The sequence below is a fragment of the Neodiprion lecontei genome, chromosome 3 (genome assembly GCF_021901455.1).
Source record: "Neodiprion lecontei isolate iyNeoLeco1 chromosome 3, iyNeoLeco1.1, whole genome shotgun sequence".
Lineage (NCBI taxonomy): Eukaryota > Metazoa > Arthropoda > Insecta > Hymenoptera > Diprionidae > Neodiprion > Neodiprion lecontei.
The window spans coordinates 29,562,973-29,579,395 of record NC_060262.1 but is presented as its reverse complement, the minus strand read 5'-3'; the positions used below and the strand labels follow the sequence as shown (position 1 = coordinate 29,579,395).

Sequence of the window (16,423 nt, the reverse complement as noted above, 5' to 3'; positions counted from 1 at the left end):
TGGGAATAAAGTGGATATTACGATAGTGAACAAAAAAAAATAAAAAATACGGAATTAATCAAATAATTATTCACGTTTGTGTGTTTCAGCTAATATATGAGAATATATCAGTAGTACCCATTTATCAAGATTCGATCCATTGAAATGTGGACACGGTAAAAATCGTACAACACATTTAACTTAAGGTGCTTGAACAGATATTGCAAATTAAAACAACACGAAGTGCCAAGGTCATTGAAATTGACTGAAAAACATAGTTTCGATGATTATTTTGTGCAGTAACAAGCGTCTTTGGTCTGCTGTAAAATCCAATCAAGATGAGGCCCAATTCGGGTGAACACAGCACCCGCTGGTTTGTCGTCGCATTTATTCACGTCCGACATAATACCTGAAAATTAAAATTACGAATGACAATCACGAGCAGTTCACTTTTTTTCGGGGCAATGATCAACTTCGATAACCATCAAAACTTACCGACGAGATCGTAGACGTCAGCGTATGATCTGTAGAGAACGGATGAACCGACGTCGTTCTGTGAAAAAAATAATCGGATCGTTCGATTTCCCAGCTTTTAATTATGTCGAGAATTTTTTAATCTGAGACTTACTTCGCACACGAGAGAATTTCCGCCGATAACTCCAATGCATCCGGAATCGTCGTGAAAGCTTGCTAGACTAACTCCGGACTTGATGCACTCGCTGTATCCCAGAACCGGAAGACCCAGCTTTCGGGGTCGACATGTTCTCGTCTCGGAAGCGTCCACGGCCTTACCTTCGATCCAGCCGGAGAGAGTTCCTACTTGCCCTAAATAAGTGGACCCTGCGGAATCGGAAATAAATTCCTATTATCGTTATTCTGGGTGAGATTTAGGGCCGGTCGATGAATATAAATGGGAGAACTGCACGGCAGGGTCCCGTAGGATAGTTTTACGTGTGTTAGAACAGATTGCGTCGTTGCGAAATCTAAGAAAGTGAGATTAGTCATGTAACGACTCGTACGTAGCAGTGAAATGAAACGAACAGACCGTCTCCAATTTTCAACGATTTCATATCGAAACAAACCCAGAAAAATTAATTTCCAGGCTGAATTATCTTTTCGAAATGATTTTGTTAGGAGTCAAAAATCGTTAAGAGTCTTGGAAAATTTTTCGGCTAGATATGCATAATGCCTTGAACCAAATGCGGTGTATTATGGGTAGCACATAACTCTTTCGGGGATTTCGTTGACTGATGAATGGTCGTGAATCCAGGAAGATACTAACGAGGCTGAAAACAACATTATGCGGTATCGGAACGACCGCAGGTTCCGAGAGTTCCATGGGGCAGCAGAATGAATTAGCGACAAACTTATCTCGAGCAATGTACCTGGATTAGGCATGCAGACCGGTGAAATCCTTCTTTCAAACTTTGTAGGTTGACTGAGGCGAAGTAGAGCCAAGTCATGGCCTCGAGATTCGGGGTTGAATTCCGGGAACGGTATCACCGTTTCCACACTCACGTTGCTCGAAGATATGTCCAAGTGGCAACGGTCGTATTCACCCAAAGACACTTTGATCTCTGGCGCTGTGGCTCTGGACATTGCGTGTGGTTAAAAGGCGATGAAAAAGTTATGAATAACCATTGAGCGTATGATTTACGACGCGCTAACAGCGAGTTGATGGTACCTACTTTGTAACCGCGATTACTCATCTCTGTATTTCATCTAGGAATCGGAATACCCGGGATTCCGTTCAATCTCAAAGTAAACTAGTCGCGAGCTGAACCGTAGGTAATTGCATAACTGCTGACAAGGAAAATTGATTGGCTTACGCAATGAGCTGGCTGGCGGCGGTCATGACGTATCGATCGTTGATCAAAACCCCGCTAACGACTAGTTTTGATTTCACATGGACATTGGCCAGCCATGGAAACTCGTGGGTGTCGGTGTACTCGCCGCCCAAAATTCTCGCCCCACCACGATTCGGTCGTCCGCATTCTGCGGTACATTCGTAATTTTGAGTGAAAAAACAGAGAATTGATTTGAATTACAGTATCGTTGAAATACCCACGACATCCGCCGCAAGACTTGAGACCTCCGAAAATGAAATCCAGGACTCCTCGAGTCACTCGAACTTTCTCGACGTCCTCCGAATTCTACGGAAATCAAAAGTCGTTAATCAAATGTGCCAAGAAGCACGTGGAGACGAGGCCGAAGGTAACAATACGTGTTGAATGTCGACGAAATTAATCTCCATAGCATTTATTATCCACAATACATGACAGTGGCTTCAGCAACCATCTGCAGGATCTGTAAAAAGCTACTACTGCAATTTTCTAACGTTTTTCAAAGTACATATTTGGTTTCCACGTTCAGATAAACATCCTCAATCATCAATTAATGCACATGACCTTATGCGCGGCGTTGATGTTGATCGTCACTTACAATTAGCTGCTTGGATCAACACTTGATGAAATCTATAGGACCAGTTTGTGGAGACACCTCCCAGATGACCATTAAATATAAGGATTTGTTCCTCTCTTCGACTCGGTAAATAATTTTCGTAAATCTTCGCATCACTTACTTCGATTCTGGGGCCGTCGGGACGAGCGGCGGTAACTGCCAACACAACGACGAAGACGCAGAATAGGAACTTGACGTATTCCTGTAGGTTCATGATTACGCCTGACGAATCGAGGCACAACTGCACAGTGGCCTGTACCCGGTATCCAGACATAGCGGTACTAACAACCCGCATTTATGCCCCCTTCCATCTCTCCGTGCGCAAACTGACTACTTTGCATCCCACCCGAAGGTTCAACAGATCTCCAACTCAGTCGCTGACCTATGGAAAACCTGTCCCGTTATTTGGCTGGGTTTCGACCATGTTGTTATTTCCCGATATGCTGTTCGCCAACTCAAACATCCGTAGATGCTGTAATTCCTGTTCGAGCTTGGACAGACATTAATTCATGGGATCGCGCGCCGGTGAGGAGAATCATTAAATTGCGATCTACGTCCAAGAGTTGTTTACCTCGTTGAATGTGACTCAACAGAGACGTATTCGCGTTGGCTGACTGATTCCATGGTAGATATGTGACTCGAAGACAGAATCGTTGACCTCATCGGCTTTCAAATGTTAATGACTTCGTTTTGTATCGATAATCAATGGTCATTTATTAACGATAAGTCTGATTTCACAAAAGAACATCGAAAGTAGGTACCTCTTACGATTCTATGAAGCCGTAAGGCATGTTTGGTCACTATGCAACTATATAATAAATATAAATAAGAATAATAGGTATAAATTATGGTCTGGAAGTTTATTAAAAAATATTCTGCGCGGTATACCGACTAATCGATTGAATTTGAATAAAACCAAATATACGTACATAAATTGAAAAATATAGCATATCCTATAAACATAGTCGCTAAATAAGTTTATATAGCCGCGAAATTAGTGGACGTATATGATATATATATACAAATCCTTATAGACACCGTCCGTACTCCAACGGTATGTATTAGATGATTAGAAAAAAAAAAGAAACTAAAATTATTGAAAAATATGTGTACAAAAAATTACTAGAATATAGGAATAAGCGTTTTGGGACGAAACTAAAAAATTCGGCTGTCCGTGATCGATACGAATGACAAATCACTAATGAAAAAATTGTTGGCACACGGTTGTGACGTCACGCGGTTCTCAGTCTTCGCAAAAGCAACCGTCTTTTGTGTTTTCAAGTATCCAGTCTAGATAACGCGTGACACGGGTATAAACGCCAGGATAACCGGGACGCGCGCACCCATTCCCCCAGGAGACGACGCCGATCAGCTCGTATTTCTTGTCCTCCCGTTCAGCCACCAACGGACCACCGCTGTCTCCCTGAAATAAATCGAAAGAAAAAACTCCTTATCCATCGGCTGCAGTTTTACGTCGAACATTCAGATTCCGATTCGCTACGCTCCCAAATGTTGAGCTGTCGGTGTCTCACCCTGCGCTTTGCGATACGATTCGTAAATTGAAATTCCACTGAAATCAGTCCTAAACCAGTTCTGTAAAAATTGCAGCGTCACAGGCTGTCTCTATCGGACACCACGATCAGGAGATACGCGGGATTATTTTACCCTCTGGTTCTTGAGGGCGGATGAGACCCGGTCGTAGAGGCTGGGACCATTTTTTGTACGGAAAATCGTGACGTGGGACGGGAAGAGAAAACGTTTCAGAACATATACTCCGTTACCTGGCAGGAGTCCTTCAGGCCTTCGCGGTAACCGGCGCAAAGCATGTTGTCGGATATCATCCGAGGATTGTAGCTCATGTTGCGACAGTCCGCCAAACTCATCACTGGAACTTCAACTTCCTGTAGTAAGCACGACGGCTTTCCATCTTCTTGCAGGGTTCCCCATCCAGCTGCAATCGCCTTCGTGCCCACGTACTGGTTGTCTGTCACGAGAATACCCGTATATTAGATTCGTTAAACAGGCAGAGTACACATCAAAAACCAGTTCGCTTTCACGTTCGTAAGATATTACCGGATAAATATTTACTCGACGGAAGATCATAAAATTGTACAATAGATTATAGAATTTTCGTGCGTAGTCTAATTGTAATTTGTTTCGGAATTTCTTCACGCGTAATTGTTGTAACCGCGTACCAAATCACGCGTATCGATGATTTCCGCATCTTGACATGTCGTTGCGCAAAACGATGCATGTACCCGTATTTCTACTTTTCGAACATCACTTATCAACTTGCTGCAGTCAATGCAATAATGCAATTGATACGGTAAGTGGGTCGCTTCAGTGGTTGCGAAACGAACGTAGCGAATTCAAACGCGGCATGACCTATAGCTATATGCGCAAAAGCTCGAAGTTTTACCTTATTGCTAATATGATCTGCACGACTGTCTCTGCCGAAATCGTAATTTGAAAAAAATTACAACGTAGCATTGATACTAAGTAAAACATAAAATCATTCGATGTCATAAAGCGATCATAGCAATATGCCAGAGAAGCAGCCAAACCAGATTCGAGTGGTGATAATTATATTTGGAATTTTTTCGCCCGGTATCAACCTGATAAATATAGGCGTGTACGAGATTGAAACCTGTTTATCAAGGTGGTATAGGTGCGTGTCATTTTATTTCTTTGTATCGCCTACGCGACTTAATGCGTAATGTCGAAATGTAGGTAGCTGGATGCGTTCACGTATAAGAACACATTTGAAAAAAGCTTATCACAAGGTGGCACCGAGGCGTACACAAACCTTTAGGCTGTAATTAATACTCGATCAGATTCCCTCACGATGCGTAGCACGTGAATCAGATCAACTGGTGGAGAGATTAATTTGTTTTCGAATAATATCATTAGCAGTGTCACCAAATCAATGTAATAATGGCGTTTCAAGAAACTTTCGGCATTCCGTTACCTTTGACAGTGGGCATACAAATTGGTCGTACAGTATTCGAGAACGGTACTCTTTCGTTGAGACGTAGTAAGGCAACGTCGTTGTCGAAATTCAGGAAACTAAATTCGCCGGATAGAGCTCTGATTACAAACTTCGTCTCCGGCTTGTTCCCTTCGTCGCATCTGTCGTGCTCCCCGAAAGTTACTTTGATCATAAACCACATGAATCTGAAAATGAAACTGAAATATTTGGTAAACTCTCTCCGGCGGTGTGGCAATGCTACGAACACCCTCGAATCAGCATTCCGTTTGCCACTGTCATCGCTCTGACTGTCGGACGACTGCGTAATAACCAATCGGTTCGACTTTATGATTTGAGTCCGAAATAAAATATCAAAGTTCTAACCCTTTGACGCAGTGGGCAGCCGTCAGCACGTAGCGATCGTTGACAAGGGTGCCTCCGCAGTAGAATTTGCTAAGATACGAAAGTCTGGCGATCCATGGAAACTCGTTATTTTTCGTCGTCTGGCCTCCCACGATGCGACTCGCCTCGTTTCGCAGACCGCAACCTGGAACGTAAACATTTTTCAGCATTATTTTTGCGCGACAGTAATTTTCTTGACCGGTTCGACGAGACCGGCGTCATTATAAATTCTGATTTTGGGTCCACAAAAGACGTTCGGATCAACTTACTGCAGTGGCATTTTTCCGGAGCAGCCTCGGACTCTGGTGGCTTGTTACCGAAGAATCCGAAGAAGTTTTTGCCCCGGTTGACCGTTACCTGCTTTCCCTGTAATTTGCAGGCAAACGACTGTCACACAATGTACGTTTTATGGCAATCATTCATTAGCATCGTATTCCAACTTCACACATACTTCCGTATACATCGGTAATCTTATAATCCGCGCACGTGAGGTGAAATGGGGAAAACAAATTACCGGGTACGTGCTGGATACTGAATTATGAATTACGTCGGAGAATAGGCAGCTAACGAGGCGAAGTAACAGTATGTTATCACAGGCCTGGAGTTCCTCCTTTGAAATTGTGCGTACCTGTACTAATTGTAAATGCTCTGATCGCTTCGAAACGACTACCCTTCTAGGGATCACGACGGTCTCCGCGAGGTAGGGAAATATGCGCATAACCTGTTCCCTCGTCGGTAATCACTCTGGTGTAAAACTCGAATCGCTTATAAGATACAGCTTTGCAATACTGCAAATAATTATCATCGTTCGAACTTACTTGCGTTTGATGAACATGGCCCAATAACACCACCGTCGCTACAGCCAAGTAATATAATTTCAGCATGTTACTCATTCTAAGCGTTTAACGGTTCTTTTATAGAATGCAAATTTTGTTATGATTTTCAATTCGGAGGCCGAGTCGTTCTGGATATCGCGTACACTTTGCCAAATATTTCACGGACACCTTTCAGGGGTACAACAAAACCATATTGGCTCACAGGGCACCAGGTAGTTTACCGTAGTAGCGCTTTGCCCAGACTGACGACGTCCTAGACGTGTTTAATATTCCAGAAGAAAAGAGGACAGGGACTTGGCGCTCGACCGTTCGAGTGTCCGCGTCTTCGAGAAATGGCTGTTCGTCCACCGTTCACGTTCACGTTCACGATCACGATCACGGGCAAACCCGATTGCTGTCACTGACCGCGAACTGCACGAGTCAAGATTCGTCGGACGTTTTCGTCCTCCGAATCGCCAATTGCAGCGGAGAGGCGTGAATTTTTTACAATATTTTTACTTACTTATTTTTAGTAACATGTTAAATTCCCTGTGCCAAACTTATGGGAACATCAAACCCCGTGAATTTCGTGAATTGAAAGTTACTTACGAAAGAACACTTACGCTTAATGGGATTCACTCGTTTTGGAATCGTCAAGTTGCTTCAAAGTTCGAATAAATAAAACCGAATCTAGGTAAAAAAAAAAAAGGTGAATAAACTGAGCGGTCAAAATCGCACCGATTTAGCTGAACTGTCTCAGGTTCCACGGGATATAATGATTTCCATACAACTGTTTATCCGATCACCGATCATGTTTCGGTATTGAGGTTGATTTTTAGATTAAACTTACAACTATTGCATACAATCGTTTTCAAATATCAACGTCAAACTCATTTAGTAACTCGAATATGAACAGTTTATAAGAGAATATGAGTAGTTTGATCTGTTCCACAGAATGGACATTTGCTGATTCATTTTTGTTCGCAGTTATGGAGGTACTCATTAAATATCATGGCAGTAATTGTATTCATTGTAGTACGGTTGGAATCACGTTTCGATTTAGATTCGTCTATTCAAATCTATCACCTGAATAAACCTATTTTTTTAATTTCAACGCGAATTAACGCGATGGAACAAATCAATTTGCGAAGTCGTTATTTTACTTCTTGAAAACTAAAAATCGAACAATTTCTTACACGAAGCATTCCGATGAACATTTGCGCTAATGTTGATGTTCATTATGCACGGTCGAGCTGCAGTCACATACATCATATGCAGGTCGATTCTTCGCTTGGAGGGCACGTCGATGAGGATGTTCGTGTAAGGTGTATAGTGCATACATTTTTGTCTCCTCCGACGAAACCGGGGAGTGGCATAAGAAACACGTTGCCTTCGGTTTGACAGTGAACCGTTATTATACAAGTATAGTGTCATTGTTTCGTGTACATGTCATGTATTATGCGCATAACTTGCACTCATACATACATACACCGAGTCTCCGCCAGGTAACCACATACCTTTTCTGAAATCCCCGTTTTCAGAGTCGCAGGTATAAGTTATGTATCATACGACGTATTTCGTGGATAATGGCGTAAACGGTGTAAGGAATGCCGTTCGGTGAAGGGATATTTGCAGTACTTGATCATTATGTACGCTAATAAGCCAGTTCGCTGGGTAAAGTCCGAATTTTTCTTTTAAGAGGATCGACTCCTAGTCTGGATTTCAATGAACTGTGCATTTTGTCGCTGAAACGTTATTGCATAATGTTACAGAACTTGTGTATGAATGTTCATCATGAACCCGAATTGATTGGAGTATATTTTAGCCATGCAAGAGGTTTTGTCTGTATAACCTTCACCATCTTCTATTCGCGCGATATTTTTATGGCTTACGTAAATGGAATTTGATTTTTTAGGATACACATCACATACCTATTGCATATGCATTTTTTGTTTGCTTACAATCGACAAGTTTGAAACGAAGATTTCAGCATACGGCTAGGAGAAATAATGTCACATAGGGAGTTTTTTAGTTTTAGTACCTCGAACTAAAGGTCAGCCTTTGTCGACACGTCATTTATATTTACAAATAATCATATGTAATTCGTGCCTTGTAATTTATTGGGAAGAAGTTGATATTGTAACTATGTAATATTTTATAATATGCAGCTCGCAATAAAACTGCGTCATTCCAAAACATATCGAAATGTTCTTGACAGCAAAAAAAAAAAAAAAAATAAAAGTTGTTTGATATAGTTACAAAACTTTGTAATGAGTTTTCGAATAAATAGGAATTGCCCGTATACTGGTGTGTATTTTCCATCAGATGAACACTGTTTATGAGCGAAAGGTTTACACTAATTATTGCAAGTACATTTTTACATCCAAGTTCCAATTACATGCCCGGAAAATCTCATTTTAATGCAATATTTACGTATACACGGTGGGCAATAAAATTCTGCAACGACAATTCTACTTAAAATCAAATTTAACATTCGGGTTTAAAAGTAAATCATACAATGGAATTTATCAGTGATAATATTCATTCTTGGTGCAAGAATGAGCGGATGAAAATCTTCTACTAGAAATTATACAAAAAGAGAAGAAAAGAAAATTGAATTCGGAAATCACGGCAATGCGAGGTTATCGTTCTGTAAAGCGAGTGAATGATAGAATCGATTCTATTTCTTTGGTAAAAACGGTGTACGAGTGAAAAACTAAATAACTTAATCCTCCGTCCCCACTGTGTACTCTTTAGTACTAATTGAATATTGCAAAGCTCTTATTGTAGCAAACTTTGAGAATTTTTTTTGAAAGACTCAGCAAAAGATTTCGATCCAAAATCTACTGGAGTATGAAACCCATATATTTTGCTGTGTTCAAGAATTTTTTCGAAAATTTTTGACGCAGGATTCCCTGCAAAATAACATCCGAGCACTAAAGTGTCCACAGTGGGAACCGTGTACAAAAAATAACAATGGGAACGTAGGGTTAATGTAATATGGCTCATATAACTGAATCGTATTAACGAAATCGCTCAATGGTTTGTTTTTCCACTATTGTTTTCCGAAAACAAAGTAGCAACTTTTATTTATAAGGAAAAGTTTTAAAAATGTAATCAAATCTACAGCTGAGCAATAATATTCCTTGCATATAATAAATAACTTCTTGCGGACGAAGCATTGCCATTACTAATTATTTCTATACACATAATAGTTATAATATCACCTTGATATAGCGGCAGGCTTTCAGCAACTTATTTACACTTTCCTATGCTCGTTAAAGGGGAGGTTGTGTATTATATCGATTACTTGTACCATGAGCTCTGCACTGTTGCCTCGTTAATGGCGTCATTATTAATTCGAGGCGAGTTCTTTCGTGCATATACATTAGACCCACTCGAAAAAAATATCACATTATAGTAGCTAACAGTGGAGTGAAATGTCTCTAACACGAGCCATAAATTTGCTTCCGGCTCCGTTATCCACTTCTGGCGCACGTCAAGTTCACGCAAGTTTTTATTTCGGTTTATGAAACACGAAACGCTTCCTCCTCACTTCGCACAGATGCACGTGCCCTTCATATTGGTTTGAATCCAGTTCAGATATCGCGCCACCCTCGTGTAAACGCCGGGGTAACCCGGCCGGCCGCATCCCACGCCCCAGGAAACAATTCCTATAAACCAAAAACGCAGATCGAGTCAACATCGCGAATGAATAGTTACGCGTACAATGATCCACGATGTTCATGACATTGATCATCCACCAGACGCCGCAGGCGTTTGACCGCCAAAGAGCCAGTGATCGTGCACAACTTCATGATCGGATCAACGAGTACGCCCTGAGGTAACTCGCAAAGAGCAACTTACGATGCTTCCAGGCTTACTCAGTTCTGATACCACATTGATGCCCCGAGGCGAAGGCTCCGCATGATCATCAAGCTTTCGTAACGAGTTTATGACATAATTCGGGCTCAGTACTGTTAACCGCAAGTGAATAATGACTCACCGACTATCTCGTACTTGTCGCCATTGGGCACCAAGAGGGGACCTCCGCTGTCTCCTTGGCAAGAATCCTGCGACCCGCGTCCGGCGCAGATCATATTGCTAGTGATTCTTGTGGCCCTGTATTTCATCTGCCGACACTGAGTGAGGCTCAGTATTGGAACCTGGACTTCGTTCGCTTGGCCTGGCAGCATCCCGCCCTCCGTTGTTCTGCCCCATCCCACTACCGTTCCCAGCTTTCCAGCGGGGTCCGAACCTGTTTCAATAAATCATTTCAGCGTTCCTGCTCGACGCTTGGAGCTCAATTTTATTCGATGTACATTGCCAGGTGAATTATTGAGTACCTACTCTATACTCGAATAAAACCATGAACTCATTGGGGGCATATTTTATACTCCATTAGCAAACTCGTTCGAGCAGAGTTTGATGAACCGCAATTAAATTGAGTAGCGAATCACCTTTTAGTTGAAACAAATAACCATCGAAAACTCGTCAGCAAAAATTCCACCTGTTATTCATTCCGTCAAGTTTTTTTTTTGGTGGGAAAACTACCAAGTAACATACTCGATATTGAAATCAACACTTTCACGTTTCGATACTCCAGTTGGAACAGGGTCACTCAGTAAAATCACTTACCCAGATTAGGCAGGCATATTGGACGTACAGTCTTTGTGAATTTTACAGGACGACGCAACTTGAGCAGCGCTACGTCGTGGTTGTAGGAATTCGTGTCAAAGTTTCTGTGGCGAATAATGGCACTGACTGCTCGCATCACCGCAACTCCATCAGTTGTCACGTACTGGTCGTAGTCACCTAGTACAATCCGGATCTTCGATTTTTGCAGGCTGTTAAAACAGTTCAACGGTTAAGGGGAGTTTAATATTTTTTAAACAAATTACCTAATGTTACAAAATATTCCACGTTGTAATTTGTTCGCGGTTTGAAACGTACAATGAATTTCACTCGAACATTTGCATTTGAAAACTAATATTTCGGGGTCGGGGATAGTTCCAGTCATTACGAATACATGGTATTCGGGTCATTTAAGGAAATGTTCAGAAGTATCAGAAAGAAAAGAAAGAAGAGCTTTGCACAATCTTTTCGACGCAGAGTTTTTTTACTTGCGTGTAAGTATCCCCTTGAAGTTGAAGGTTTTTTACGCGGTTTTTTTACCTAGCCCAATGAATTTTTCATCCCACGAAAAATGATGAAATCTGAGTCGGATGAAACCCAGTTTACGGAAATAGTGCCCTTATATGGAAGGGCCAGATTATACGACTTAATTAGATCCAGCTTTTCGGCTGAATCGTCGCGATACTTTCATTGCCAGCTTTACGGAATTTTCTCGGCTGAGAATTGTTTTTCATCTGAACTAATTCATTCGTAATATTTCTGTTAAAATCGAGCTATCACCGTGGCGCGATATATATATAAAATATATATAAAATAATAAGATATATATATAAAATATATTGTGGATAGAGCAGCAGTCTAATTCAGTGCTCCCGTCACAGACACAGGAGTCCAAATCTGTGTATGACGCGGACTGATCCATCCCATTATTTCGATAAAATATTACCGTCGATTACGACATGTTATAACTCTGAACGGCGATTAGGTTAGATAACATTGTTGCACAGGGACTCAGAGGCAAGAACTGCACAGCCGTTTGGCCGATGAGTTTTTCTGGCTATATCTGGGACTATAAAGCACTAAATTTGCACACCCCTCACTCCAGCCTGATAATTCACGACTCGTCGACGCTGACACCTCGACAATGAACTCGAGAATCACCTCCGTCGGTAAGATTTAATTAAAACGTGGGCGGGGTCGTGAAACGACTTTACGTTAATCGAATCTCTCGGATTAGCTCAAGTGCCTTGATATCCGGAATATTTAATTGTGGATGAAATAGCGAGAAGGTATGTCATACAATATGCATTTATCTCTCAGCAAATAATCGAGAAATCAGTTTTCTGGTTAGAATTTGGCCAGAAAATAATACACAACAACAGTATGACGAAACTGTTGAAATCCTTATACTTGGCAAGCTGAAATTAACCTCTGGTATAATCGCTTTGTGTATATGATAATTCTTTGAAGAATCGAGTTACGAAGAACGGTTCGGAGGCTCGATATTTTTAGGGCACACGTGGGCGCGGTGTTATTGGACTAAAAATTTAACCGGCGGCGGCAATATAGATCGGTAGATTATATGCATGGGATATATTACTTGCGGACGCAATGGGCGGCAGTGAGAAGGTAGTCGTTCGTTAGAAGGCTTGCCCCGCAATGGAATAGCCCATCGTAGACAATACGTCCCACCCACGGATATTTGTTTGGTCCGGTAGGCCTGCCACCCACAATACGATCTTCCTGATTAGAGATGCCACAATCTGAAAAGGACAGTAATTCACACTTGGTTCGTTATTCAGAACGTAGTAGAAAGTGCACACTGAGTAAATATTCACGGTAAGTTAACGGAACACAAATCGACGAGAACGAGAACCATTGAATCAGCGAATGACGTAATTTTAAGGGTCATGGAATTGGCTACAACTCTGCATATCACAGGCTCCGCATGTAACTTGCACAATAAGAATTTCAAAGCGAAAAAAACTTTGCTTAAGAACAATTGAAATTTTGGCATTTAAATCCTCACATCGTTCTCACCCAGTAGTTTGAAACGGAGAAATATCAGAAAATGATTATCAGTTAATTATAGTATCAAATTGAAATGTAGGTATGTAAAGAACTTTCTCCGAAAACACGTACTGTTATATCGTGGCTACGAGAACAGATTCACTGCATGGATTCCGGCTAACACCAAAGAGTTCGAATTTCAAGACTTTCACTTCAGAAAAAAATTGTTGGTCCTAATAACTCGCCGTGAAAATTGAGGTGTTAAAGGTTAACCTTTCGTTGAGTCATAGAGCCGGAAACGTGAAAAAATTCATTTCGCGGTAAAGCAGTTCAAAACTTTTGACAACATTCGCTGGCCCTGCTATTTTTAACGTTATTACAGGCACTATTAATTCGGTTCAGAGAGACTCCAAAGAATGGCAAATTCAGAAAATAGGAGAACTGGGTACTAGAAGTTCGTATCAAAAATTCCGATCACTCTGAATCGGCAGATCGCTTTTGTCAGAATATGAAATTCGCTTACCGCACGTGCAGTTCCTAATTCTTTCCTCATCGTCGCCACTGAGTCCAGACACGTCGATTCCAAATATTTCGTCAAACAGAAATCTCGCTGATCGGTCACCGTCTGTGATCTGAAAAAAATACATCCGTTAGTGGAAAACTACTTTCTTACAGACGAGGTGGTGAACATATGATTTTAGTAGCTGTCAAGGTATCTCCACATCGACATTTCCGTCGATGCATGCGAGAAGGTGCCTAACGCCACCCACGTCTCCAGCACGAGGTTGCAGCCCATTGAAAAACATCGAGCGTGACCCCAAAAACCGAATGAATAGGCTCCGGCGAATGCGTAATTGAAAACGGCTGGTACAAGCGAATGTTCAATGTCCGCGTACCGATCACGAGGTGTACGGAGACATGACCATCGGAAAAGAAAGTGATCATCTTTCACAGTGTGCGTCAAGGTCGGGGAGTAACGAGAGTTGAAATTGGCAGAGTAATTACGTGAGAGACTGGGTACAAGATTTTGGCGCGAGAGTCTGACGAAAGACCGGGGGCTCGACTTACTTGAGAGTTGGCCGATCGCTGGCGAGGTTTCTCATTAAATCCCACCGATAGTCCTGCGGCACTTGTCAGGATGGCAAGATGTAACAGTAGCGCCCGAAATATCCACCCGGATGTTCTCATTTTCCGAATAAATGTCTCAGCTTATGCCTTCCTCCAGTGCAATTGTTAATAAGCCACTGGATCCGGCTCAATCGCGGCGCGATGAGCCTTCGAGATGCTGCCCCACTGACGCGCACTGAACACACTTAACGTCCCGAGAAGATAACCCCGGAGTAAGCACCACTTGCATTATAATTGCAGTTTCCCTTTCTGCCCAGTATATTCGCCAAGTTATGATTTATTCGAAAGCTCAGCACCGCTCAATGTCGTTGCTGTACGGTAAATTTCCCGCGATCGAGTTGGAGAACGGATCGCACGATAGTCCAAAGTCAAGATGCCCGATCGCTGCTTTCACCGACTCCATAAACACGAGGAACTGACCGAAGCAGCGCTACGTCGAAGACGGCTGCTCGTCGCTGGCGCGGCTCCGTGCGGTTAAAGAAAGTTCTTTCTCTCCAACTGGGTATGTCCCACCGTCTATCCGGCCTCCTCCGACTTCTTCTCACTATTTTTGACACTCCCGCTGCGATATAACGAGGAGGCTTTATACGATGTGTCAGTTCCGATCACAACGACCCGTCACTCTTGAAACTGTCTATAAATTCTGAGTTTAACTTTTTTAGGCCCCGATAAAATGCCTCCCACGCATTCGGTCAATATTTGAATAGTTAACGTCTCGGTAATGATTTGCGTCAGTTTCACCTTTGTATATTTGCGGCTGTAACCGTGGATAGAACGGTGAATCAGAGTCGGTAAATATATTTGCCAATTCACCGAAAGTTCAGCCATTATTACATTGGAGAGGTTTCGTATCTGTCCATCGGATAAGGGTCAAGGTCAGACGTGCGAAGGCGACTGATAAGCTCTGGAAGATAGGAAGAGGTATGGGCGGCATGTATTATTCATGCAGTGCACGACGAAAATTCCTTTTAGTCGGTGAGTGACGAAGGTTTAGCCGTGAATAAGAAAATATTTATGAAAATTACGCAGTGATTCTTAGCGTAAGACGTTACACAAGATTCTTTGGAAATTCCTTTCCGCTTGTATGCAGGTGCGTAATACACCACAATTGCTTTCGTGCCTTATCTCGGACAGTGCTTCCATTTTCATCCCCATGAGAACGGATTACGCATTAGTCGGATGAATCGGCGCCTTCGTATTTCAGACAATTCAAGAAGCAATTGAGGCGCCACTTGTTGCTGACTTATACATTTGAACCTCGGTGATCGACTTTCTTTGGCGAAAGGCTGATTCTCGGAAAGAAATCCGTGTCTTGAAACTTATATTAATGGATCCACGCACGCTCGTGTGCATATAATGTGCAGCGACACGGAGAGCCAATGCAAGCGATTGTACCTTAACTACGGCTTTCTTTCAAAATTACCTGGTCATGTGAAGTATTTTGAGGCGAGTGTACAATTACGGTTGTAATGCAAAGGTGCTGGGGACACACTGGGGGAAGGGAAGGCGGGAGAAGGGATGGAATGGTGTGGGGGAAAATTAGTATGGTTTATTTAATGAGATGCGCGCGCGCTGGGACGGAATCGGGGTCAGGAGGAGTCTGGCGTTTTGCTTTCAGCGGCCCAATGTGGGTTAGTGAAACCATCGGACCGTTGCAAACAATGCTACTCCCCTACCAATTTCGAGTAGAAGTGAATTACAAGGACAATGTTTTACGAGCTAAGGTAACGCGGTGCAGCACTTTCGTTCCATTTTGATGCACCAAGCCATAATAGCTTACCGCTTGTTGCATCGACCGGGAAAGTATGAATCGGACGGTAAGCTCGTGAACGTTTGCTGTCTGAGCTTCGAGACTTTTTAGGTCAAACGTTGAACTTTTCGTGAATATTCTCGATTGAAGCATTTTAGCGTAGTTTTATAAAAGAAAAAAATATGTTGTCACAAGAATCAATTAAATCAGTGAAATAACGGTAACATGGCAAAACACTTGCAAAGGCAAAGGAGCACCGGCACATCGTACCGAAGT

General features: G+C 42.3%; 2 protein-coding genes across 2 annotated transcripts; both read right to left on the bottom strand.

The window, feature by feature from the left end:
- Positions 1 to 75: 75 nt before the first annotated feature.
- On the bottom strand, positions 76 to 2,778 carry LOC107220462 (vitamin K-dependent protein C). The gene is made up of 7 exons (XM_015659070.2): positions 2,561 to 2,778; positions 2,048 to 2,132; positions 1,809 to 1,974; positions 1,365 to 1,570; positions 608 to 819; positions 475 to 532; positions 76 to 388 (listed from the first exon to the last, which is right to left on the bottom strand). Exons 1-7 carry the CDS (start codon positions 2,732 to 2,734, stop codon positions 267 to 269), a joined length of 1,023 nt encoding a protein of 340 aa, XP_015514556.2. The 5' UTR covers positions 2,735 to 2,778; the 3' UTR covers positions 76 to 266.
- A 502-nt stretch (positions 2,779 to 3,280) lies between these two features.
- Positions 3,281 to 15,008, bottom strand: LOC107220471 (transmembrane protease serine 9). The gene is made up of 12 exons (XM_046734329.1): positions 14,338 to 15,008; positions 13,793 to 13,901; positions 12,860 to 13,022; positions 11,263 to 11,471; positions 10,631 to 10,882; positions 10,181 to 10,298; positions 6,628 to 6,712; positions 6,079 to 6,175; positions 5,792 to 5,954; positions 5,408 to 5,625; positions 4,221 to 4,423; positions 3,281 to 3,862 (listed from the first exon to the last, which is right to left on the bottom strand). Exons 1-12 carry the CDS (start codon positions 14,455 to 14,457, stop codon positions 3,683 to 3,685), a joined length of 1,917 nt encoding a protein of 638 aa, XP_046590285.1. The 5' UTR covers positions 14,458 to 15,008; the 3' UTR covers positions 3,281 to 3,682.
- Positions 15,009 to 16,423: the final 1,415 nt, after the last annotated feature.

Excerpts from the sequence above, each read along its gene's own strand:
- LOC107220471 (XM_046734329.1), bottom strand. The coding sequence starts at position 14,457 with ATGAGAACATCCGGGTGGATATTTCGGGCGCTACTGTTACATCTTGCC. Across the intron at positions 10,299-10,630 it reads CGACAAGTACGAGATAGTCG|GAATTGTTTCCTGGGGCGTG; the intron begins GTGAGTCATTAT and ends TTTGGTTTATAG. Across the intron at positions 6,176-6,627 it reads GCCATGTTCATCAAACGCAA|GGAAAGCAGGTAACGGTCAA; the intron begins GTAAGTTCGAAC and ends TGCAAATTACAG.
- LOC107220462 (XM_015659070.2), bottom strand. The coding sequence starts at position 2,734 with ATGCGGGTTGTTAGTACCGCTATGTCTGGATACCGGGTACAGGCCACT. Across the intron at positions 2,133-2,560 it reads CCGACGGCCCCAGAATCGAA|AATTCGGAGGACGTCGAGAA; the intron begins GTAAGTGATGCG and ends TGATTTCCGTAG. Across the intron at positions 1,975-2,047 it reads CAAGTCTTGCGGCGGATGTC|AATGCGGACGACCGAATCGT; the intron begins GTGGGTATTTCA and ends AATGTACCGCAG.